This window comes from Symphalangus syndactylus, chromosome 14 (assembly GCF_028878055.3).
Source record: "Symphalangus syndactylus isolate Jambi chromosome 14, NHGRI_mSymSyn1-v2.1_pri, whole genome shotgun sequence".
Classification (NCBI taxonomy): Eukaryota; Metazoa; Chordata; class Mammalia; order Primates; family Hylobatidae; genus Symphalangus; species Symphalangus syndactylus.
In genome coordinates, this window is record NC_072436.2 from 97,079,105 (window position 1) to 97,100,669 (window position 21,565).

The 21,565-nt window shown below is 37.2% G+C and overlaps 1 protein-coding gene across 1 annotated transcript in view; it reads left to right on the plus strand.

The window, feature by feature from the left end:
• The window catches only part of LRPPRC (leucine rich pentatricopeptide repeat containing), a 113,324-nt gene that overhangs the window by 81,070 nt on the left and 10,689 nt on the right, over positions 1 to 21,565 (plus strand). Inside the window, exons 28-34 of the mRNA XM_055243390.2 lie at positions 1,688 to 1,830; positions 1,953 to 2,061; positions 7,434 to 7,560; positions 14,111 to 14,199; positions 18,317 to 18,521; positions 20,215 to 20,354; positions 20,486 to 20,601. Of these exons, the coding sequence (XP_055099365.2) occupies positions 1,688 to 1,830; positions 1,953 to 2,061; positions 7,434 to 7,560; positions 14,111 to 14,199; positions 18,317 to 18,521; positions 20,215 to 20,354; positions 20,486 to 20,601 (929 nt within the window). The remainder of the gene's footprint in view (positions 1 to 1,687; positions 1,831 to 1,952; positions 2,062 to 7,433; positions 7,561 to 14,110; positions 14,200 to 18,316; positions 18,522 to 20,214; positions 20,355 to 20,485; positions 20,602 to 21,565) is intronic.

Sequence of the window (21,565 nt, forward strand, 5' to 3'; positions counted from 1 at the left end):
GCGACAGAGCAAGACTCCATCTCAAAAAAAAATATTTAGGCTGCAATCTGTGTGACCCAGGGGAATTTCTCTAAGGTTTTTTTGTTTTTTGTTTTTTGTTTTAATTGCTGATTTCCCATGAAGAATGAGTATGCTTTGTTTTTTGTTCTTTGAATTTTTTACTTTTAGGAGTCATTAGTTATCAAAAAACTTAACTTTTTGGTTTTGGGGAGAATAATCTAGGAAAATCCTACATGTTTTAGTATTTTTCCTCTAAAATGCTGAGTAACAAATGTATTCATGTAGTCTGGAACATTTGTGCTCTAAAACAAACCCCTCCTTCCTAGAGCTGGACGCCATACAATCCAGATATTTCTTATACATACTGGCAAATTAAAAAGAAAAAAAGACACCTAAAGCAGTTTTTCTGTGCATTTAATAATTGTATTGCACTTAGTGTCATGTGACATTTTTCATATCTTGTCCCAGTTTTTCACAAGCAGAAATTAATTTATTATATTAAATGACTTGATCTTTCCTCTTCCAACCATGAGAATTTCTAAAAACAAAGTTTTGGTTCTGGAGTTTTTGCTATTTGTAAAGACTAGATTACCACATGAAAGGAAATGGGCTTTTCAATATGAAGGGATCTGCCTATTTCCTTCCCAGCCCTTGTAATAGTCTGATAACATTATCAGTTGAGATAAGAAATCTAAGAAGATTCCATGTATCACACACGGTCATAGAAATTCTTCATATCAACAGAAGAAACAGACAATTCTCTATTCAACTAAGTGAAAGGTTTGTAGATTTGTCACTTGTAAAGAGAATTACACACTTTAAATCATTTTAGTACACACCACAGCTGTGTACTATACGGCAGCAGCCCCCAACCTTTTCGGTACCAGGGACTGGTTTCTTGGAAGACAATTTTTCCACAGACCACGTTGTGGTGGGGGTCGGGGATGAAACTGTTCCACCTCAGATCGTCAAGCATTAGTTAGATTCTCATAAGGAGTTCACAACCTAGATCCCTCACATGCACAGTTCACAATAGAGTTTGCACTCCTGTGAGAATCTAATGCTGCCGCTGCTCTGACAGGAGGTGGAGCTCAGCGGGTAATGCTCACTTGCCTACCACCATACATATTCTGCTGTGCAGCCCGGTTCCTAACAGACCACGGACCAATACCTGTAGCCTTTGCAAAGATCATAGATCTATGTATACCGTATGCACTGCATACAATCACAGATATATGTATATCGCATACGGTACACGTATGTATGTATGTATATGGTGCCATATGCCATATATATATATATATATATCTCCAGGATCTTTGCAAAGGCTAAAGGTCATAGTTGAATTGTTACCTGTTTCTGATTTTGATTTCAGCAGTAGGCACTTTCTCAGTAACATTAAAAAGACAAACTTCTTATCAACATGATTGAAAGTGTTTAATAAAGTGTGATGGGGGCTTCTTGTTATTGCTTTTTATTAGGTAGGGTATTTTTGGTTTGTAATTCAGAAGTATAGAGAAAAGTTCCCTTCTCAACTTCGGGTCACGGTCACTTTTGGTTCCTTTCCCTAAAGGTAGCCTTTGGAATAATGCTTTCTTCAACATCAAATAAGAAAAAGTTCTAAATATTTTTGTGAATTCTGTTTAGTATATTTATTGATTAATTTCTGCTTAATCAAATTCTACAGAAATAAACGGTGACTGGCAAAGAGCTGATGCTGTCTGGAATAAAATCCAAGAAGAAAATGTTATTCCTCGTGCAAAGACATTAAGATTATTAGCGGAAATCCTTAGAGAGAGTAACCAGGAAGTTCCATTTGACGTACCTGAGGTAATTGTTTTTGGCATAATCGTAACAGATTTTGTTGTCAGTATAACTAGGTCATAGATTAGCCTACTTTTATATTGAAAAGATTACCAGTTTTTATTTAACAGAATACTTTTGTTTTAAAGTTGTGGTATGAAGACGAGAAACATTCCCTGAATTCTTCATCAGCTTCAACCACAGAACCTGGTTTCCAGAAAGATATATTGAATGCCTGCCGATTGAAGCAAAAAGAAGGCAAGCACATACGGTGATGGGGATGTGTCGGGGGCACTGGTCTTCTTTCTAATAGCAGTGTGGGGTGTAAGCCCAACCAATTAGAAGTGCTCTAGAATAGAAATAGTACTTAAATTTTATATATTTCTTGTCCCCTTCCATACTTTAACGAAAACATTTTGGGGCAATTGGGAAAATTTAACTATTGACTGAGTGGTAGATAATATTAAGGAATGACTCTTTTTTTTTTATTATTTTTTTTGAGATGAAGTCTCACTCTGTCGCCCAGGCTGGAATGCAGTATCGTGATCTCAGCTCACTGCAAGCTCCGTCTTCTGGGTTCACGCCATTCTCCTGCCTCAGACTCCCGAGTAGCTGGGACTACAGGAGTCCACCACCACGCCCGGCTAATTTTTTGTATTTGTAGTAGAGACGGGGCTTCACTGTGTTAGCCAGGATGGTTTCGATCTCCTGGCCTCGTGATCCGCCCACCTCGGCCTCCCAAAGTGCTGGGATTACAGGCGTCAGGCACCGTGCCTGGCTGGAATTACTCTTATTTTTATTAGATGTGATAATGGTATTATGATTTACTTATAGGGAAATGTTCTGAAATTTTGAGATCCACATGAGTTACTGAGGGATGAAAAAAGTCAAAATTTCTATAATTTATTTTAAAATGCTTAAGCTATAAAAAACAAAGCAGGCCGGGCATTGTGGCTCACGCCTGTAATCCCAGCACTTTGGGAGGCCAAGGCTGGCAGATCACAAAGTCGAGATGGAGACCATCCTGGCCATCATGGTGAAACCCCATCTCTACTAGAAATACCAAAATTAGCCGGGCGTGTTGGTGCATGCCTGTAGTCCCAGCTACTCGGGAGGCTGAGGCAGGAGAATCACCTGAACCTGGGAGACAGAGGTTGCAGTGAGCCGAGATTGCACCACTGCACTCCAGCCTAGCGACAGAGTAAGAGAGTAAGACTCCGTCTCAAAAAAAAAAAAAAAAAAAGCAAATCTGGTAAGATGTTAATTGTTACATATAAGTGATGGGTATATGGAAGGTGAGGTTCATTATACTATTCTTTTTTTTTTTTCCTGGAGACAGGTCTCACTCTGTCACCCAGACTGGAGTGCAGTGGTGCAATCATGGTTCATTGCAGCCCCCGCCTCCTGGGCTCAAGCAGTTATCCTACCTCAGCTTCCCAAGTAGCTGGGACCATAGGCACACATCACCACACTCAGCCAATTTTTGTAGTGACAAGGTCTCGCTATGTTGCCCGGGCTGGTCTTAAACTCCTGAGCTCAAGTGGTCCTCCCACCTCGGCCTCACAAAGTGCTGGGATTGCTGGTATGAGCCACCACCCCCAACCTGTACTATTCTTCATACTTTTCTGTACATATGAAATTTTTCGTAATAAATGCTGTTGTTGGCATTTTTATTAAAAAGTATTTTTTGAAAATAACTTTTTGTGGCACATATTATAACTTATTTGAAAGCAAAAAATGATTAAGGCATTAATTACTATACTAGTATGTGTTGAAGTGATCCAGCAACGTCTCAAGGTTAGAGGTCTGTTTCTTGACTTTTTCCCTTTCTCTAGTATTAAACTTTCCTGAAGACATCTTCACCACTATTATGCCTACTTTAAATTTTTTATGACCATCTTTAACCCTCTGTTATGAGCTTGTAAGTTGAATTTTATGTTTTTACTTAGACTTCTTATACTATTCCAGAATCATATATTACTCTTATTTTCTTTACTTTTGTTAATTTCTTTTCATTCTAGCTTTCCATAGAATGATTCCTTCAGTTTTGGGGTGGATTTCAAGGATGGTTTATGATAGTTTACCATTAAGGAAATAAATACAAGAGATTTTTTTTTATTTTAGTATTGATAGTTTTGAGGTTTATTAGAAAGGAGTCAATTTAGAAATTTATAGAACTTCTTAATTTCATAACTTAACTAGAAGGTTTGGCCAGGCTTGCAGGCTCATGCCTATAATCCCAACACCTTGGGAGGCCAGGGTGGACAGATCACTTGAGTCCAGGAGTTTGAGACCTGCCTGGCAACTTAGTGGTATCCCATCTCTACAGAAAATACACAAATTAGCCTGGCTTGGTGGCACAGGCCTATAGTCCCAGCTACTCAGGAGGTTGAGGTGAGAGGATCAGCTGAGCCCAGGAGGTTGAAGCTGCATTGAGCCATGATCGCACCTAGGTGATTGAGTGAGACCCTATCTCAAAAAAAGAAAGAAATTTTGTGGTATTGATGTAAAATGCATGAAGTAAAAATAAGTTCTTATGCCTCCTCAGTTACCTATAGTAAAACTTTTTATTCATTCTGAGTCATTTTCTTTTGAGACAGAGTCTTGCTCTGTCACCCAGGGTGGAGAGCTGTGGTGCATTCTCACTGCAACCTCCACCTCCCGGATTCAAGTGATGCTCCTGTCTCAGCCTCTCAAGTAGCTGGGACTACAGGGGCACACCACCACAGCCGGCTAGTTTTTGTATTTTTAGTAGAGACAGTGTTTCCCCATATTGGCCAGGCTGGTCTCAAATTCCTGACTTCGTGATCCGCCCGCCTTGGCCTCCCGGAGTTGCTGGGATTACAAGCGTGAGCCACCATGCCCGGCCCATTCTGAGGCATTTTCCTTTGCTGCATATTCAGTCTATATATCTTTGAGTACACACTATGCATCTTTGAAAGCGAAGTATAAAATTAAGCTTGATCAATACTATGTAAATGTTCTGATGAAGTGTGTGTGTGTGTGTGTGACAGAAACAGAGTCTCGTTCTGTTGCCCAGGCTGGAGTGCAGTGGTGCAACCTCTGCTTTCTGGGCTCAAGTGATTCTCCTGCCTCCCAAGTAGCTGGGATTATAGGCACCCACCACTATGCCTGGCTAATTTTTTTTTTTTTTTTTTTTGTATTTTTAGTAGAGACAGGGTTTCACCATGTTGGCCAGGCTGGTGTCAAACTCCTGACCTCAAGTGATCCGCCTGCCTCAGCCTCCCAAAGTGCTGGGATTATAGGTGTGAGCCACCACCATGCCCGTCCTCTGGTGAAGCTTTGATTTGACTAAAATGAATATATGGTTAGTGTACAGTTTAAGTGAAAACATTTAAGTAGTTAAATAATTAAATACAGTGCAGTGTGTATTATAAATGTAGAGCTACCTCTATTCTGGAATTTTCATTTATCTAATTGGTTTCATCCTGTTAATTCTTTTCTTTTATTTTCTTTTCTTTTTTTGAGGCAGAATGTTGCTGTATCACCCAGGATGGAGTGTGGTGGCGCAAATCTCAGCTCACTGCAACCTCTGCCTCCTGGGTTCAAGCGATTCTCCAGCCTCAGCCTCCCAAGTAGCTGGGATTACAGGCACCCCCCACCACACCCAGCTAATTTTTGTATTTTTGGTATAGACTGTGTTTCACCATGTTGTCCAGGTTGGTCTCGAACTCCCAACCTCAAGTGATCCTCCTACTTTGGCCTCCCAAAGTGCTGGGATTACAGGCGTGAGCCACTGTGCCTGGCCATAACTCTTTAGAGTTTTCTGTTTCTTTTTTTGTATATCTCAGGATTCGAATGTTTAGTAAAATATGAATGCTTTGAAAATTGAATGCTTACATTAACACTTTTCTGGTAGTTCAGTCTACTTAAAGGTGTATCATGATTGTCACCTTGGAAACAAACATGTGGTGAATGCTAATTAAAAAAAAAACTAATAGGGACTAATTACACAGCCACACCAAGTTAATGTGAAGACCACAGTTTTAGAAAACAAGAGTTTCCAAACAAGTGAAATATTATATATGATCATTAGGAAGTTGACAATAATTGCATTACATCTTAAGTTTTTAGCCCCCTAAAAAGCATTGGGTATTGAATGGCAGATTTTATTGCAGTCATCTTATTGTGTGTCATGGTTTAAATATTTTATTTAGCAAAGCTGTTCTGTGACTTTCATAAGTAAATAAAACATTCTTAAATTTGTGATGCATTGACACTGGTACTCAAATGAAGATATGTCTTTATTTTCTCCCATTTCAGAAAAGTGAAATACACCGAATAGACTAGGTATCTGATGGAATAATCAGTAAATGATAGTGGAGTTTCTTCTTGCATATTAACGTGTTTTTATTTTCCATTTTTTGCCAGTGTCCTGGAATATACAGTTGTTCACAACCATAGAAATCTAGTGTCAAGCACTTGGAAATTTAATGACTAACAGGGACTGTTCTATGGAAGATTGACTTGAAATGTGATAAACCTCTGCCATTGTTACTTTCACTTGCCCAAACTGTTCTCCTTAGTTAAGATGCAAATATAAATGTTGCCGTATATTTTTTTCTCCAGATTCAGCTTAAAGGGATAAATATTTCTTTGACAGTGCCACTTAAGTTTAATTAAGGGACTAATGCACACATCCCCTAACTCATACATAGAAGCATAACAATTTTCGCCTGTTCAGAAACTTCTAAAGTAGCTTAAAATGTTCTTCTGAACATTAAATAATATCATGTTCTGTCTTAATTAGAAGTTTTATATTTCCTTACATTGTAGCCCTATATTCGTAGAATCCCGTACGTGATAGTTCAGTTATGCCCCATCTTTATTGTGATTTGTTTATACACAGAAGGGAGTAGATTGTAGTTTCAGTTGGCTGTTTATAGTCAGGCAATTTTATTTCAGAAAAGTAAGTGACTGAAAAGTGTAGTTACTTCTCTTTTGGTAACATCTTTTCATTCACTGACAGTTATTGTGAACAAGTGAAATAAAACTGTTAATCAGTCAAACAAATGTTGCTTAGTTTACTTGTTAGATATCTGTATATTTGAAAATTGTATGTTTTTGCATAAGTCCTGTCGTAGCCAAATAATGTGATCTCCTAATTTTAGAATTATAGGCTATATTCTCTTTAGTGCTATTGTGCTGAAATGTTAACCATTGTAACCACCCACTTATAGATTAAAGATTGCTTTAAAATGCATCTTTTGCTCCCCTCAATCTAAATTATACCTCTGGTTTATTTGGACTTTAACACACATTTTGCGATTTATTTTGAAACTAGTATCTTTTCATAAATTCAGAAGAGCTGTTTCTCATTTTTATTATAAAGAAAATAATGTATCAAGAAAGCTGGTATGAGAAACCATTTTAAGAGGAAACCCCTTCAGGCACCATCCATTCAGATTAAGGTATAGTTTCCAAAACTGTAGCTTTGTCTTTAAAATATTTGAAGAATTATGTCAGTGTGTCTCTCTGTAGAGTGGTAACAGTGGGTTGGTATTAAACAGCAAAAATATTTGGGCTTAGGTCTTTGTTTCAGGATTTTTTCCATCCTTTTGGCATTTCCGAATAATGTCATCTCATTTTTTGTCTGTTTTCTCTCATAGGGGCATATGGTATTTTCCTGAAAGCAAAAGAGCAAAACGTTGTGTTTAATGCTGAAACCTACAGCGAACTCATTAAATTACTGATGTCAGAAGATTATTTTACACAAGCAATGGAAGTGAAAGCATTGTAAGTGTTAGTCCATTTATTAAACCTCTTGTTTAAAAAAGAATATTGGCTATCATTAGCCAATAATTATAATAATAATGTTCTGTGTAGTGCAATTGCTTGATTGGCCTCAGCTACCCATAAAAATCATACGAAATGGTTAACTAACTTTATCAGGTTTTTTCACCTTCAAAAAAAAAAACACCTTTACTGGCCATATATACAATGTAGTACATTTTGCTTACTAAGTTATATTCCATCACAATTCATTTAAGATATCCATGCACAGAAAAGTAATTTTATTATATTCTGTTTCTTGTTCAACATCTAAATCCATGTACCTTTTGTGGTGGGAGCAGCCTGAGAAAACAAAGACACCATGGACTTTGAACTTAGACTAAGATTTGAATCTTACTTGAAAGTTCTGTGACCTTGGGAAAATTACCTGCTATCTCTGATCCTTAGGTTTTCTTCCATATGATGAGTGTATGATAATATTAATATTAAAGATTTCTTCTATGTGTTGAAGAAGGTAGAGTGAAGTAGAGAAAACATAGGTACTGAACACATTTTATTTGTGTTTCCCCCTCCTTTCATGTTGTTTTTGGATTAAAAAAAAAAATCTGGGCGCGGTGGCTCACGCCCGTAATCCCACAAGTTTGGGAGGCCGAGGTGGGTGGATCACCTGAGGTCAGGAGTTCAAGACCAGCCTGGCCAACATGGTGAAACCCTGTTTCTACTAAAAACAGAAAAATTAGCTGCACGTGGTGGCATGTGCCTGTAGTCCCAACTACTCAAAAGGCTGAGGCAGGAGTATCACTTGAACCCAGGAGGTGGAGGTTGCGTTGAGCTGAGATTACGCAACTCCACTCCAGCCTGGGTGACAAAGCGAGACCCTGTCTTAAAAAAAAAAAGAAGAAGAAAAGTAAAGGAATAATCTGAAAAAAATTTTAAGTCCACAGCACTTTTAGAATATTAGAATCCTAAGGAGAAAATGGATGCCTGCCATCCTTTCACATCACAAGAAAACCTGGCAGTGTCCTAGTGTTGCTAAAGTTATGCATCATAGGACCGTATTTACTGTCTGTTTTTAATGTTGAAAAACGTGTTCCGTATGACTGTACTTGTCTGTGTGTATATGTGTGTTGTCTTGAATCATCATTTGTATGTCTTGATACAAGAGAGTTGCACTAGGACTGTTGGGCTTTTAATGTACTCTGTGTGTCATTTGTGTGTTTTCTCAATTCCTAATCAAATTATATCTAGAACACTTGATATACCCTTAATTAGTAACTTGGAAAATTTGACATTGAGCAGTATCCTGTCATCTGTAACCACTAGGTCAAGGGTGTGGATCATCTAAAATTAACTTTTCTCAGAAAATTATGAAATTCTCCATCCCAACCCTCTCTATGATAATGAAGGAGAGCCAGAAAACAAGAGAAGCATTTTGTATTGAGAATTAAGTATGATTAAGTGATGAGATAGAAGCAAAGACAGAAAACTTAAAAAAAAATTAGATTTTGGGTTTGGTCACAAAGGCTTTTGAAATGCTTCCTAAAAGTACAGATTTTAATTTAATTTTTTATTTTTTTCATTTTCATTGGGTTTGTTCTAGAACAGTGATACTTACTCTGGTAGCATAAGAAGATTCCTCACAGCTCACCACAAAGATTCTGATTTAGCCAATTTGGTGTGGGGCCTGAGAATGTACATTTTACTCCATAGCCCAAGTGATTGAAGAATCGTGTCTTAAGCATTTTGATCGCATATGATTATTAACAAATTGTACTTGATGTATCACATGTAACTATATTATAAAACATACTCAAAATATAAAATCTTAATAAGGTGAAATTTTTAAAAAGAGATTTAAGCCCGGGCACGTTGGCTCATGCCTGTAATCCCAGCACTTTGGGAGGCCAAGGCGGAAGGATCCCTTGAGGTCAGGAGTTCGAGGCCAGCCTGGCCAACATGGTGAAACCCCGTCTCTACTAAAAATATAAAAATTAGCCGTGTGTGGTGGCGGGTGCCTGTAATCCCAGCCACTCAGGAGGCTGAGGCAGAAGAATCGCTTGAACCTGGGTGGCAGAGGTTGCAGTGAGCCCAAGATCGCGCCACTGCACTCCAGCCTGGGCAACAGAGCGAGACTCTATCTCAAAACAAAAAGAGAGAGAGATGTAAAGGTTTCCTTGCCTCACCCTGGAGTGTTCATGCAGTGTGCATGCCGCTCATTGAAGAACACTGGTCTAGAGTAGTTTCAAAACTGCAGTTGCAGCCAATTAGTGGGTCATGACATCTATTAAGTGGGACAGAACCAACATTGTTTCAATGGAATAGTATAGACTATTTCAAAGTATTTCCTGCAGTAAAGATATTATTTCATGAAAAGTTGCTTTCAGTTATGCGTGTGTGTATGTATCTGTGGATTGGGTTGTCTATGTAAAACATCATTTCTTACTATAGTCCTCCCATGGATCTTGATCTACCAAGGTTGAAACTGCTGACCTGGAAGATAGTTGTAAGCATGACTATTTGCCTTAAATTTACAACCTGTGAAACATAGGTTTATCTTCTTCCCTTCTTCTCTAGATCTTTATGAAGCCTTCCTGAGGTATGATTGACATGTAAAAAGATACATATTTAATGTACCTATCTCAGTGAGTTTGGGGATAAGTATACACCGTTGGAACCATTGCCTACTTCAAGGCCACAAACATATCCTTCCCCTTCCAGAGTTTTTTCCCGCTCTCAATATTACTATTATTATTAATTGGGTTTTGTGTGTGAGAGAGAACACTTATGATCTATCCTCTTAGCAATTTTCAGTATAAATACAGTATTGTTAGCTGTAAGCACTATGCTATATAGAGCTCCAGAACTTACTTATCTTCCATAACTGAAACTCTGTACTTTAACCATTATCTCCTCATTTCTCCTCCTCCCAGTCTTTGGTGTCCACCATCATACTCTGCTTCTGAGTTTGACATACAAGTGAGACTTTTCTTTTAGCTGTGTTATCCACCAGGGTTATTTGGGAGTTGCCTTCCTCCATGCATCTGTGTGCACCCAAGAGAACCCAAGATCCAAAGCCTGAAGTCAATCTGGGCTTTGGATGCATGTCCTCTCCCTTGAACCAATAAAATGTTTTATCTAACTATGTAGAATTGTTTCATAGGGTAAATTGTTGAGTACTTTTAAAAATAAGGCTGGACTGGAAATTCAGAAGTGAAAGTTCAAGTTATGAATTCTACAACTATGTTACTTGAGATATTTCAAGAGATATTTTGTAGGTTCGGTTCCTGTTTATTGCCAACTATGTCCTCTCTTCCCATTCCCATTCTGTATCAGTGATCAAAGTGAAAAACAATTGCTGCTTTTTTATAGGTAACTTTATTATAATATGGTGGTCAAATGAGCTACTGTAGCAAGTGGCGGTACCGCCCTAGTATTATTCTGGCAGTCTTTCTCTGGGTCCATAAATAGCTATCTGTTTTTACAGTTTCCTATATAAGGTCACTTGGTCAACCTTGAGAGCCATAGTTTTGGCCAAGTATGGTGGCTCAGTGGCTCGTGGCTGTAATCTCAGCACTTAGGGAGACAGAGGCAGGTGGATCACTTGCAGTCAGGAGTTCAAGACCAGCCTGGCCAACTTGGTGAAACCCTGTCTCTACTAAAAATATGAAAAATTAGTCAGGCGTGGTGGTGCATGCCTGTATGTAATCCCAATTACTCAGGAGGCCAAGGCAGGAGAACGGCTTGAACCCAGGAGGCGGAGGTTGCAGTGAGCCAAGATTGCGCCACTGCACTGCAGCCTGAGTAACAGAGTGAGAAGAAAAAAAAAGGCTATAGTTTTCCTATGAATTAAAAAGAATATCATTTTTATTTTGCTTTTGTTGTCATCTAATGTGTTACAGATACACGACGTCTAATAAGATTTCTTCAATTTTATTTACAAAGTCATTTAACCTTCCCAATAAGCCATGGAACCTCAAAAGTAATAGTAACTTTAAAAAACGTTCAATAAACCATCTTTCTTTCATTTTTAGTTTCTTCATGTTTCAAAATAATTTATCCGTAGTGAATTATTTCAAGGGAGGGAAACCACTTATTCAAAGAGCAGTAAGGGATATAACCTCTTTGTTTTAAATCTCTGCTAACATTAAACCATATTGTTAGGGAATTTAGGAATCATGTAACAACAACCCTACTTTATCTTTTGAGAGTAGCACTTGATTTTCTCTCGTTCCTCTTGGCTTCCTGTATCATTCTGTTCGGAAATAATGCTGTATCTGTCACTGATGATTTTTGTTGAATTGGCCTGTTTTTGTTATCCTAAATAATATAATCACCAACTAATGTCTTTTGTGCATGTTATGTAAGCACAGTCATTGCTTAAACGAAAGCTCATTTCTCATGCCTGTATTATTACATGTATTATACCATATTTACTTTAAAATGTTACCTAAAATCCATTAAAACCATAAGGCAACAAAACTTCTCTTAAATTTGAAATGCTGTCATTTCAGAGCAATAAATTCTCTGAAATGTCTAATGTGAAAGTTTCCCTATAATACTATCTTCTTTGGTTAAGATAGTTTAATTTTTGCAGTTGGTCGTAAATTGAAAGAGGGTACTCTTTTTCCCCTATAATTTTTTCCCTTCATTTTGACAGTTCTAAAAATAAAATGTCTAGAATTCTCTGCTATCCAGTTCAGTAACCACTAGTCATATGTGACTGCTTAAATTTAAATTAGTTAAAATAAAATATAATTAAGATTTCTGTTTCTTCATCAAGAGTAGCCATGTGGCTAGTGGCTAACCCTATTGGACAGCACAAGTGAAGAATATTCCCATCATCACAGGAAGTTTGATTTGAGAGCTCTGGATCGATTTTTTCCAGAAGGAAAGATCAAAATTAGGAGTCAAAAGTTAATGTCTTTTATTGTATTGTATAAATGATTCCAATACAAAGCTCTCTACCTGCAACTTTTTAAAATTTTTTCCTTTTGCCACTTTGGAATCTGTTTTGGTTGTAATTGATCAGTTTCTACATAGGTAGGATATATTATTATAGAATAGACCTGGGGTTTCTTCTTCCTGATATTTATCTCCACTTTCATATTTGTAATGAGCAGGCAGCTTGAGACAGGAAGAGATTATTAAAAAAACATTATAGGCTTTGAGGTTTTTGAAAGGTTTGTAGTTCATACTTAGTGTCAGTTAAAAGAGAAGTTTTGTTACCTTGTGGTTTTAATGAATTGTAGGTGAATATTTTTAAATTAATACAGTATAATACATGTAATAATATTAGAAGTGAGCTTTTAATAGTGTCTGATTTTTATTTAATCATGCTAAAGATTGAGAAAGAATCCTTTGTGCAATTCGTACTCTCGTGCATGAGTTGTTAAGTTGTTGACAGATGGGACAAAGGACAAAAGTCAAACTGAGCAATGGGTACTTTGGTGGGATTAAGAGGATTGGTCGGAGGAATAAGAAAATCCTGTGTCCAGGGACTGCAGGGGTGGACCTTAGAGGCTGAAGGTGACTGAGAGAATGGGCATGTTATAGTGTCTCTGGGGGATTTTCTTGGGATTGAAGAGAATAATTTAGCAGTGACCCCACTTTTGTTGCAATCTTCCCAGCTTATATGTCCATGTTGGCAGGGCATGCTGTTGTTGCAACACGGTCATCACTGAGCTCGATAAGGCAAATGGCAGCAATTGCTTTTGCTCCTTTTGACCTGTTTAGATTTTCTAATCCGGAGATGAACTCTGGGAGCATTAAGGATGCAGAAATTTCATCACAGGAGATGCGCAAACAGTGTAGCAAACAGAAATCTCCAGCTAGGTTTTGGGGTTTTCTGTTTGTTTTTGTTGTTTCCTTTTGCTTTTTTTTTTAATCCTGTAGGTTTTATTGAAAAGTCAAGTGATTTTTTGCTCTTGAGTTTTAAAAGTTGGTGCTTTGTTTCAAACTTAAGGCTAGGGCAAGATGGTTGTGTGAAATTTTTAATTTTAAAGTACCAACAGTTTGAGTTCTGCAGTATGTTCAGCTTCAGAAACTATGAATCTAGATGGCAGAAATTTGAAAATTAATTGACCAAATGATACAGTGTTAGTAATCTGCTTTAGTTTATATTTAAAATGTACAGTGCTGAAAATAAATCCTCATTTTTGTTTCTGGAAGAAGAGTTTTACATTTTATAATTACTGTGAATGTAGAAAAAAAAAGTATCCAGCTTAGGATATGGCAGAACAATGCGGGGCACGCAGTTATTTTAGTCATCTAATATGTCAGCATTCAAGAATCTGAACCGATTGTTTAAAAAAAATCTTGTACTTTGTTTCTTTTGTTGCTCATTTCCAACTTTGTCATCTGTCAGAATGCAAAAAAAATTATCCTTCTATAACCATTGACAGGATAACACAAAAGCTGTCTCCAGGTCGATATTTTGCAGCAATATTTTTAACATACGAACAGTAGTTTTTATAATTTCACCTTGGTGCTCAACCATTTATTATCGTATCAGAAGCATGTCAGTAATTCCTTTCTAAATGTCTGCTTCTTTTAGCGCGGAGACCCACATCAAGGGCTTCACACTGAACGATGCTGCCAACAGCCGCCTCATCATAACGCAAGTTAGGCGGGATTATTTGAAAGGTATGTCACAATGCTTGACCTTTACGTCACATTAATGCCTCTGCAGATTTTTCTTGTAACGCCCTTCGAATACTTGGATAAAGGAGTCCATTTAGCAAATTACCTGCTTATCAAGAGCCTTTTGTGGTAGCTGAGAGACGTAAATTACTGTACATGCATTTATAATACAGCTTGAATATGAATGTACTTGTCATTTGACCACTTAGTCCAGTTTCCATTCCATTTAACACAAGATGGGTTTTCTTAAGATGAATCACAGCTCTTCAGACATGCAAAATTTGTGTTCCAGAATGAGAGAAAGTACAGGCTTTCAAGTGCGTTAAAATTCACAGCACAAGTCATTTTGCTTTGGAAATTAACATACTTTAGAGCATCTGAAACAATTCCCAGCAGTTGTTTCTTGCATATTGTGTTGGTTGTGTGTGAGATAGCAAATGAGTTAAATTGAGTGTTAAATGTGTGGGATTGTGCACCAAATGATTATAATATTGATTTTTAAATCTTAATCTAATACTTTTTTAATAGTTCATAATACCAACAGCAATAAAATACAGTGTTTGTTTAAAGTTTAGAGTTTTCAAATTAATGTTAAGAGAATGACACCTGAAAGATGTGGACATGACTTGGGGAGGATTGGGATTGGGGTGGGGGCCATTGGTTTGATAGAGGCTGTTTATGAGTTTTCAAGGGGATGAATTGGGATGTGGAGGTCTTAGGAATGATCTCCCAAAGGGGACTGTGATGAATCTCTTTAAATTAGGTAAGTAGCTTTCCACTTTAAATTTACATTTGAATTTGAGTGAATACAGTGATACTGCAGTTTTGTCAATACAACAAAACTCAGGAGATCTTCAAGAAAGGTTGAAAAAGCTCTGGAAATGTAACCTCATTGCTTCCTCTCTCTGTAATAATGGTATTATTCCTCATTGCATGTTTTGGTTTTGTTTTGGGTTTTTTGTGTTTTTTTTTTTTTGAGATAGGGTCTCATTCTGTCGCCCAGGCTAGAGTACAGTGGTGGGATCGCGGCTCACTGCAACCTCCGCCTCCTGGGTTCAAGCGATTCTTCCACCTCAGCCTCCGGAGTAGCTGGGATTACAGGCGCCCACCACCACGCCCAGCTAATTTTTGTATTTTCAGTAGAGACGGGGTTTCACCATGATGGCCAGGCTGGTCTCGAACTCCCGACCTCAAATGATTCTCCCACCTTGGCCTCCCAAAGTGCTGGGATTATAGGCATGAGCCACCATGCCCGTCCTGCATGTTTATAACGTAAGTTCACATCCTTGAGAGGAAGTTGTTTAGTTGTGCAGCTTTAATGTTGCTAATAATACCTAAATGTACTGGTCTTTAGCTGTCTTCCTAATTGATTAATACTGAATATGTAAGTGAATAGAAAACACTTTTTGTGCCCAGACTTTTTTGGCTAGGCGCAATGGCTCACACCTATAATCCCAGCACTTTGCTTGAGTCCAGGAGTTCAAGACCAGCCTGGGCAGTGTAGCGAGACCTGGTCCCTACAAAAAATTTTTAAATAGTCAGGCATGTTAGTGTGCACCTGTAGTTCTAGCTACTCAGGAGGCAGAGGTGGGAGAATCGCTTAAGCCTAAGAGGTTAAGGCTGCCATGAGCCATGATGGTGCCACTGCACTGAGCTTGGGCAAGAACAAAACCCTTTCCCTGGCCGCCCCCCCCCCAAAAAAAGACTTTATGTCCTGTTAGTATTTTATGTAATAAAATGATAAACAATTTTAAAACAATGAAAAGTTAAACTTGCTCGCCATATAAATAAGCTCATTGTCATAAATAGCTTTTGTTTCTGTAGACATGGAGATAAGAACAAAACACTTTTCTAATTTCAGGGGGTTCATTTTTCAGCTGAACCTGACTCAGATTTCTTCAGCTTGGTTGGTACCCTTTATTTTTATGTTAGGTGCCCTGTGTAAGCTACAGGAAAGGACATGGTATAATTTCTCATCTACTCTTCTGAACTGTTCAGCTCAATTGGAGGTTGCCTGAGAGCAGCAGTCTTGAGCGCACTGTTCCTGCACCACCTCCTCCCCCCCACCCCCCTTCCTGAGCATATCACCACAAACCTGTTGTTAGAGTAAGATGATCATCAGTGAGGACAGGAGTAGTGTTTGCACTATTCCCATCTTCTTCTTTTGCTCCATGGCTGATGAGAGCTGTTGATTTTTAAAAATCCTGTTCCATTCTTCTGCCTTTCTTTTAGGTTTCCTTTTCTCAACGCCATCTAAAGCAGGAAGAAAAAATAAAGCCGATTAAATTTTACTGTTGGTGAATATTAGTAGCTGATACGTGGCACTTGTACAGTGTAATTAGTATCACTAGTGAGTAATTGAGTAAATGTTGGAATTAGGTGACAGTGGGAAAGGACCTGGGGGGAGGGATGTGGATGGGTAACATTTTTGGTGTCCCTGAAGCCATTAACTGTACAGAAGGCAAGCCTTATATGAGAATAGGATTTAGGTCACAAGGTCCTGTGCTGTCTTTGGACAGATGTGAAATTGTCTGTTCTCCCCACCCTTCTGCTCTCTCGTGCACACATGCACTCATAGACGGATGCTCTGGGATCATTGGAATCTTCGAGTCTTGTCTGAAAATATGACTTTACCTTGGGCAAACTAATCTCTGTGCCAGGTGTCTCATCTGTAAAATTGGTACTTGTCTCAGAAGGGTAGTTGTGAGAGTAGCTGTTTAAACTGCCGTGCCTGGTATGTAGTAAATGCTCAATAAGTTTGAGTTACTGTCGTCACCATCATTAATCTTATTTTTGTTATTATTGTTTTGATGTACTGTGGGAAGATCCTCCCTAGCTGACAATATTCTTGGTTAATAAGACTATTATTATAATTATCTGTGTATGACCACCCGTTAGCAAAATTTTATCAAGCTTATTGTATTTTTAAATTGTATAAAAACATTTTTTGTTTCCTATATGTGCATGTGTATTTTTAAATTTTTATTGATTATGCTTTTTAAACTTTCTCTTTTTTCTCATTTGATAATAAGTGGTTTAAGATCGTAGATTTCAAATAATCATAAATTGCTTATTCATTAATGAACACTAAATTCATCGTGTCTTTCCACTGTATTTTTAGTACACTTCAATTAATACGCTTTCCCCATTTTTCTGTAAAACTAAGTTGTTCTTATTTGGAAAGCTGTTTGGAGAGTCTTAGTTTTGTCTAAGTTACATTGCTTTAGTTGCTATAAAGCTATAAGCTTTCTTCGATAATGGTAGGGGTGATTGTTAGGCCACTCCTCAGTCTACCACTTTATTTCATACCATAATTTTGCTACAGTTTTATGAGTCAGTTAGCTAGAAGGCTATTCCATAGTTATTTATAATCAAGTACTTGAAAGTGTGATACTTCAAAAAAACATACAAACAAAACTCCATTGATCATACAGATGCTCAACTTACCGATGGGGCTAAGTCTGGATAAAGTCGAAAATGCATTAACTACCCCATAAACCCATGGTAAGTCAGGGACTGTCTGTATTCATGCAAATCAATAGGCTTTATTTATTTATTTTTTAATTTAGTGCAAGAAAATAATCACAAGGCATCTAATCATAAAATAAATTTGTTGGTGTGAAAGTTGAATGTTTCAGTTTGGAACATTGATCCTAGAGGGAAATATTGTTTTTGAGAAAGAACTGTTGGGATATTAAGTTTTGATGATCATTTAATCTTGGAGTTAATAAAATCTGGACAAGTATGAACATGGATAGAAGTCACACATTTTTGGAAACTCTTAATTTTTAGAAAATCTTTCTTATTTATATTCATTTGAACTTAGCAACTTTAGTTACTAAATGCTATCCCTAAATGGAACTCATATTGTTGGTAACATTTGTATTTTCTCTGTAACTTAAAGAAGAAATTCCTCAGGCCTCTAATATCTTATGTAGTCAAGTAAATAATTTTGGGGGGTATCTCATGAAGTATTAATATTTTCTGTAATCTAAAATTAATTATTCATAGCTTTTTGTGTATGGCCATTTGATGCTCATATTTAAAAGCTGGTTTTCAAAATGCATTAAAGTCAGCACAGGTCATATAAGAAAAGCCGTCTCCTGCTCTTGTATTTTAGAGGCTGTGACAACGCTGAAAACAGTATTGGATCAGCAGCAGACCCCTTCTAGGTTAGCAGTGACCCGCGTCATCCAGGCATTGGCCATGAAGGGTGATGTTGAAAACATAGAAGTAGTTCAGAAGATGTTAAATGGACTCGAAGACTCCATTGGACTTTCAAAAATGGTTTTCATCAATAACATTGCTTTGGCACAAATAAAGAAGTGAGTATTGCAAGCCTTCTTTTCCTTCATTGGTCACTAGAATGGGCATTGCCTCAGATACCACCTTTTAAAAACTTTTTTAGACATGTGGAAACCATATCAACTGCAGAGGAAATGTTAATGCTAGTTGCTGATTAGGGAATAATTATATGTTGAAAAACATGTTTTTTCTTTACCTTAAATCTTAGAATAAACAGCATTTACCAAATTCATAAGTCTTGCTCCACAGTTGATAACCTTTCTCATTGCTGTGTATATATGCCAGACCTCTTGTTGTCGAAAGTTTGTTCAGAAGTGAAAAATGATCTCATTTGTTTGTCAGTAATATTTGACAGGGACACTAGTAGAATATTGTGAAGCAGAAGGCCCCGCAAGCTTGTTAAAAATGTGCATTTCCATATTTATATTCCTTACCCACCCCGTGAACACCTCCCCCCCACAAAAAGGGAGGTATTTAGAGCTGATTTTCTTACTACTGTCTGTAGATTCCTTTTGAGAATTACCCCTGTAGAAATAAATACGGACTTGATTTTTAATAAGCTCCCTAGCAAAGTACTTTATGGAATTTGATACTCTTAATATGCTCTTAGAAAAAATGTTCTTTAGTAATCTTGCATACATTTAATGGGACATGATATTAAAATATAATGTTTGTTTTTGTAGGATTTTTTTTGTTTGTTTGAGAAACAGTTGTGTTTTGTTTTGACCTTTTCAAACTATTTCTCCAGATAGAACTGCCCTTTAATAAGAAAATGTGATTGTTTTAAATTAGAAGATTGAGGAAATTACTCATCTAAGAACTGGGTGAATTTTAAAGTTTTACCATATAAACACAGTTTTATATAATTTGGAGAACATATTCACTATTAAGTAATTCTTTAAAACTTATAAGAAAAATGTATTGTAACTATTTATTTTTAGTTAGAGAATTATGTTTAATAATTTCAACACAATATTGACTGATTGGATTTAGTATGCCATATCATAACAGTAAGGTATCCATTACAGATTACCTTAACCAAAAAGATAGTCATAGAGATAATTTGTACCATAATTTGCTAAATAAGACCATGTAACTGATTTTTTTCAATGGTAAAGTGTGAAGATACTTTTTCCTGATATTTTTAGTATAAATTATTTTCCAAATGTATAATACCTGACAAAAAGAAATTGAGGCAACCATAAGTTAGAGATATGCATATATGCCTTTTGAAACATCATCAGTATCTTTAAGAATCCTGAGATGTTAAATACTATTTTTATGCAGTAGTGACCAGTTGCAGATCATAAAGCCAAAATTATAGCATTTATACAAGTTTTCATTTTATATCCAAAGAGTGGCAAAAATTAAGTTAAATATTTAAGATACAGAATTTTTTAAGTTATCTTCATTAATTCTCCTGTGTATAGTTGTTTGATCTTGTCTGTACAGCATTGTTAAAACAAGCAACTATTTCAACTGCTGTGAAGCAAAATAACCGCTGTAGCACGAACCAGCTAGTGATTGTTTTTGCTACTTAAATGTGATTGGGTTTCAGTTGCCTAGTGTTTTTATTTGGTTAATTGTAAATGTATTTCATTTCTTTTCCTAAAGTATTAGCATGAGTGGATATAAAAGTAAGTTCTTATACTAAACTGCCTGCAATATTAATATAAAAGCAAATTTTTAAATAATTTATTTTGCTTTTAACAGCAATAACATAGATGTCGCAATAGAAAACATTGAAAATATGCTTACTTCAGAGAATCAAGTCATTGAACCCCAATACTTCGGCTTGGCATACTTATTCAGAAAAGTAATAGAGGAGCAGTTGGAACCAGCAGTTGAAAAGAGTAAGTTAGTTGTTTGTGCTAAAGAACACACAAGCACATTTTCTGTCTAGTGAGACTAGACCAAATTTCTTTGGTAGGTGAGTTATACCACTGTTCTAATGAGAGATTTTTCTTACCTGTCATTTTTCCAGTAAGCATCATGGCAGAGAGATTGGCCAATCAGTTTGCAATTTATAAACCTGTCACTGATTTTTTCCTTCAACTTGTGGATGCAGGCAAGGTGGATGATGCCAGAGCTCTCCTACAGGTAATGACCCTCCACTCATGGAGCAGTGGGGCTCGAGGCTTACAAGAAGTACATTGAGAAATTACTAGACATAGGTGTGTGGTGGAATACTGGAAATTCAGTGTGGTGTGCAGCTAGCCTGTTTAAATTCAGTGTGAATCACGGTTGCAGGACAAGGACTGGATGGTAGATTTTAGGTTACTGGTTTTAAAGATGCCAGATCAAACTAGAAATGTCCTTAGAATTGAGGTGGGGGGGAGCGGCGGGCGGCGCGGGGGTAGGTATGGGGCAGCGAGTTTTGCTGAAATGATTAAAGACAAATGTTTCTGTGCAGATAGATAATGCAAAACAACAATTCCTTTGATTTTCTACTTTAATTTCTCAAATGCTGTAGATACTGTGCATCACCATGGCAACACAGTTTGCAAACAAAAAGTAGGAAATGTTTGCTTTTCAAGTACAGCTTCTCACTTGAATACTCAAATATTCTCAGTGCCTTATTCAAGGATTATTAAGAGTTGAATATGCTTTCTATTCACTTGTGTGTCACAGACACATTAAATGACAAATGCAGGTCTCTGTGGCCCACACTCAGTTAAATTAGCAATCTTCAGGGAAGGAGACAACTGCATTCATGCCATTTTAACAGCACTAAATATAAAGCTACGCCAAGTGCCGACAGAACGGTGGGTGATTGGAGCTGCCACTGGCAATGTACACAAACAGGCACCACCGGGGAGCCCCTTCCCAGCAGGTGGCAGTCAAACAGTCACCGTGATCCTGCCAATGGCTGTGTTTGTGTAGACTCCCTGTGTCAAATTGAGGCCTGGGACCAATTTCTGATTGTAAATAGTATTATATTCCCTTATATTTTTACCAGCTGTGAAAGATCTTAAGTAGTAGATAGGGAAGGTAAAACTGTACCCATGTGCTTGACCTCCAGTTTTGATTCTTAAAGTTCATCTAGTTTGACAGTAGAATCTAA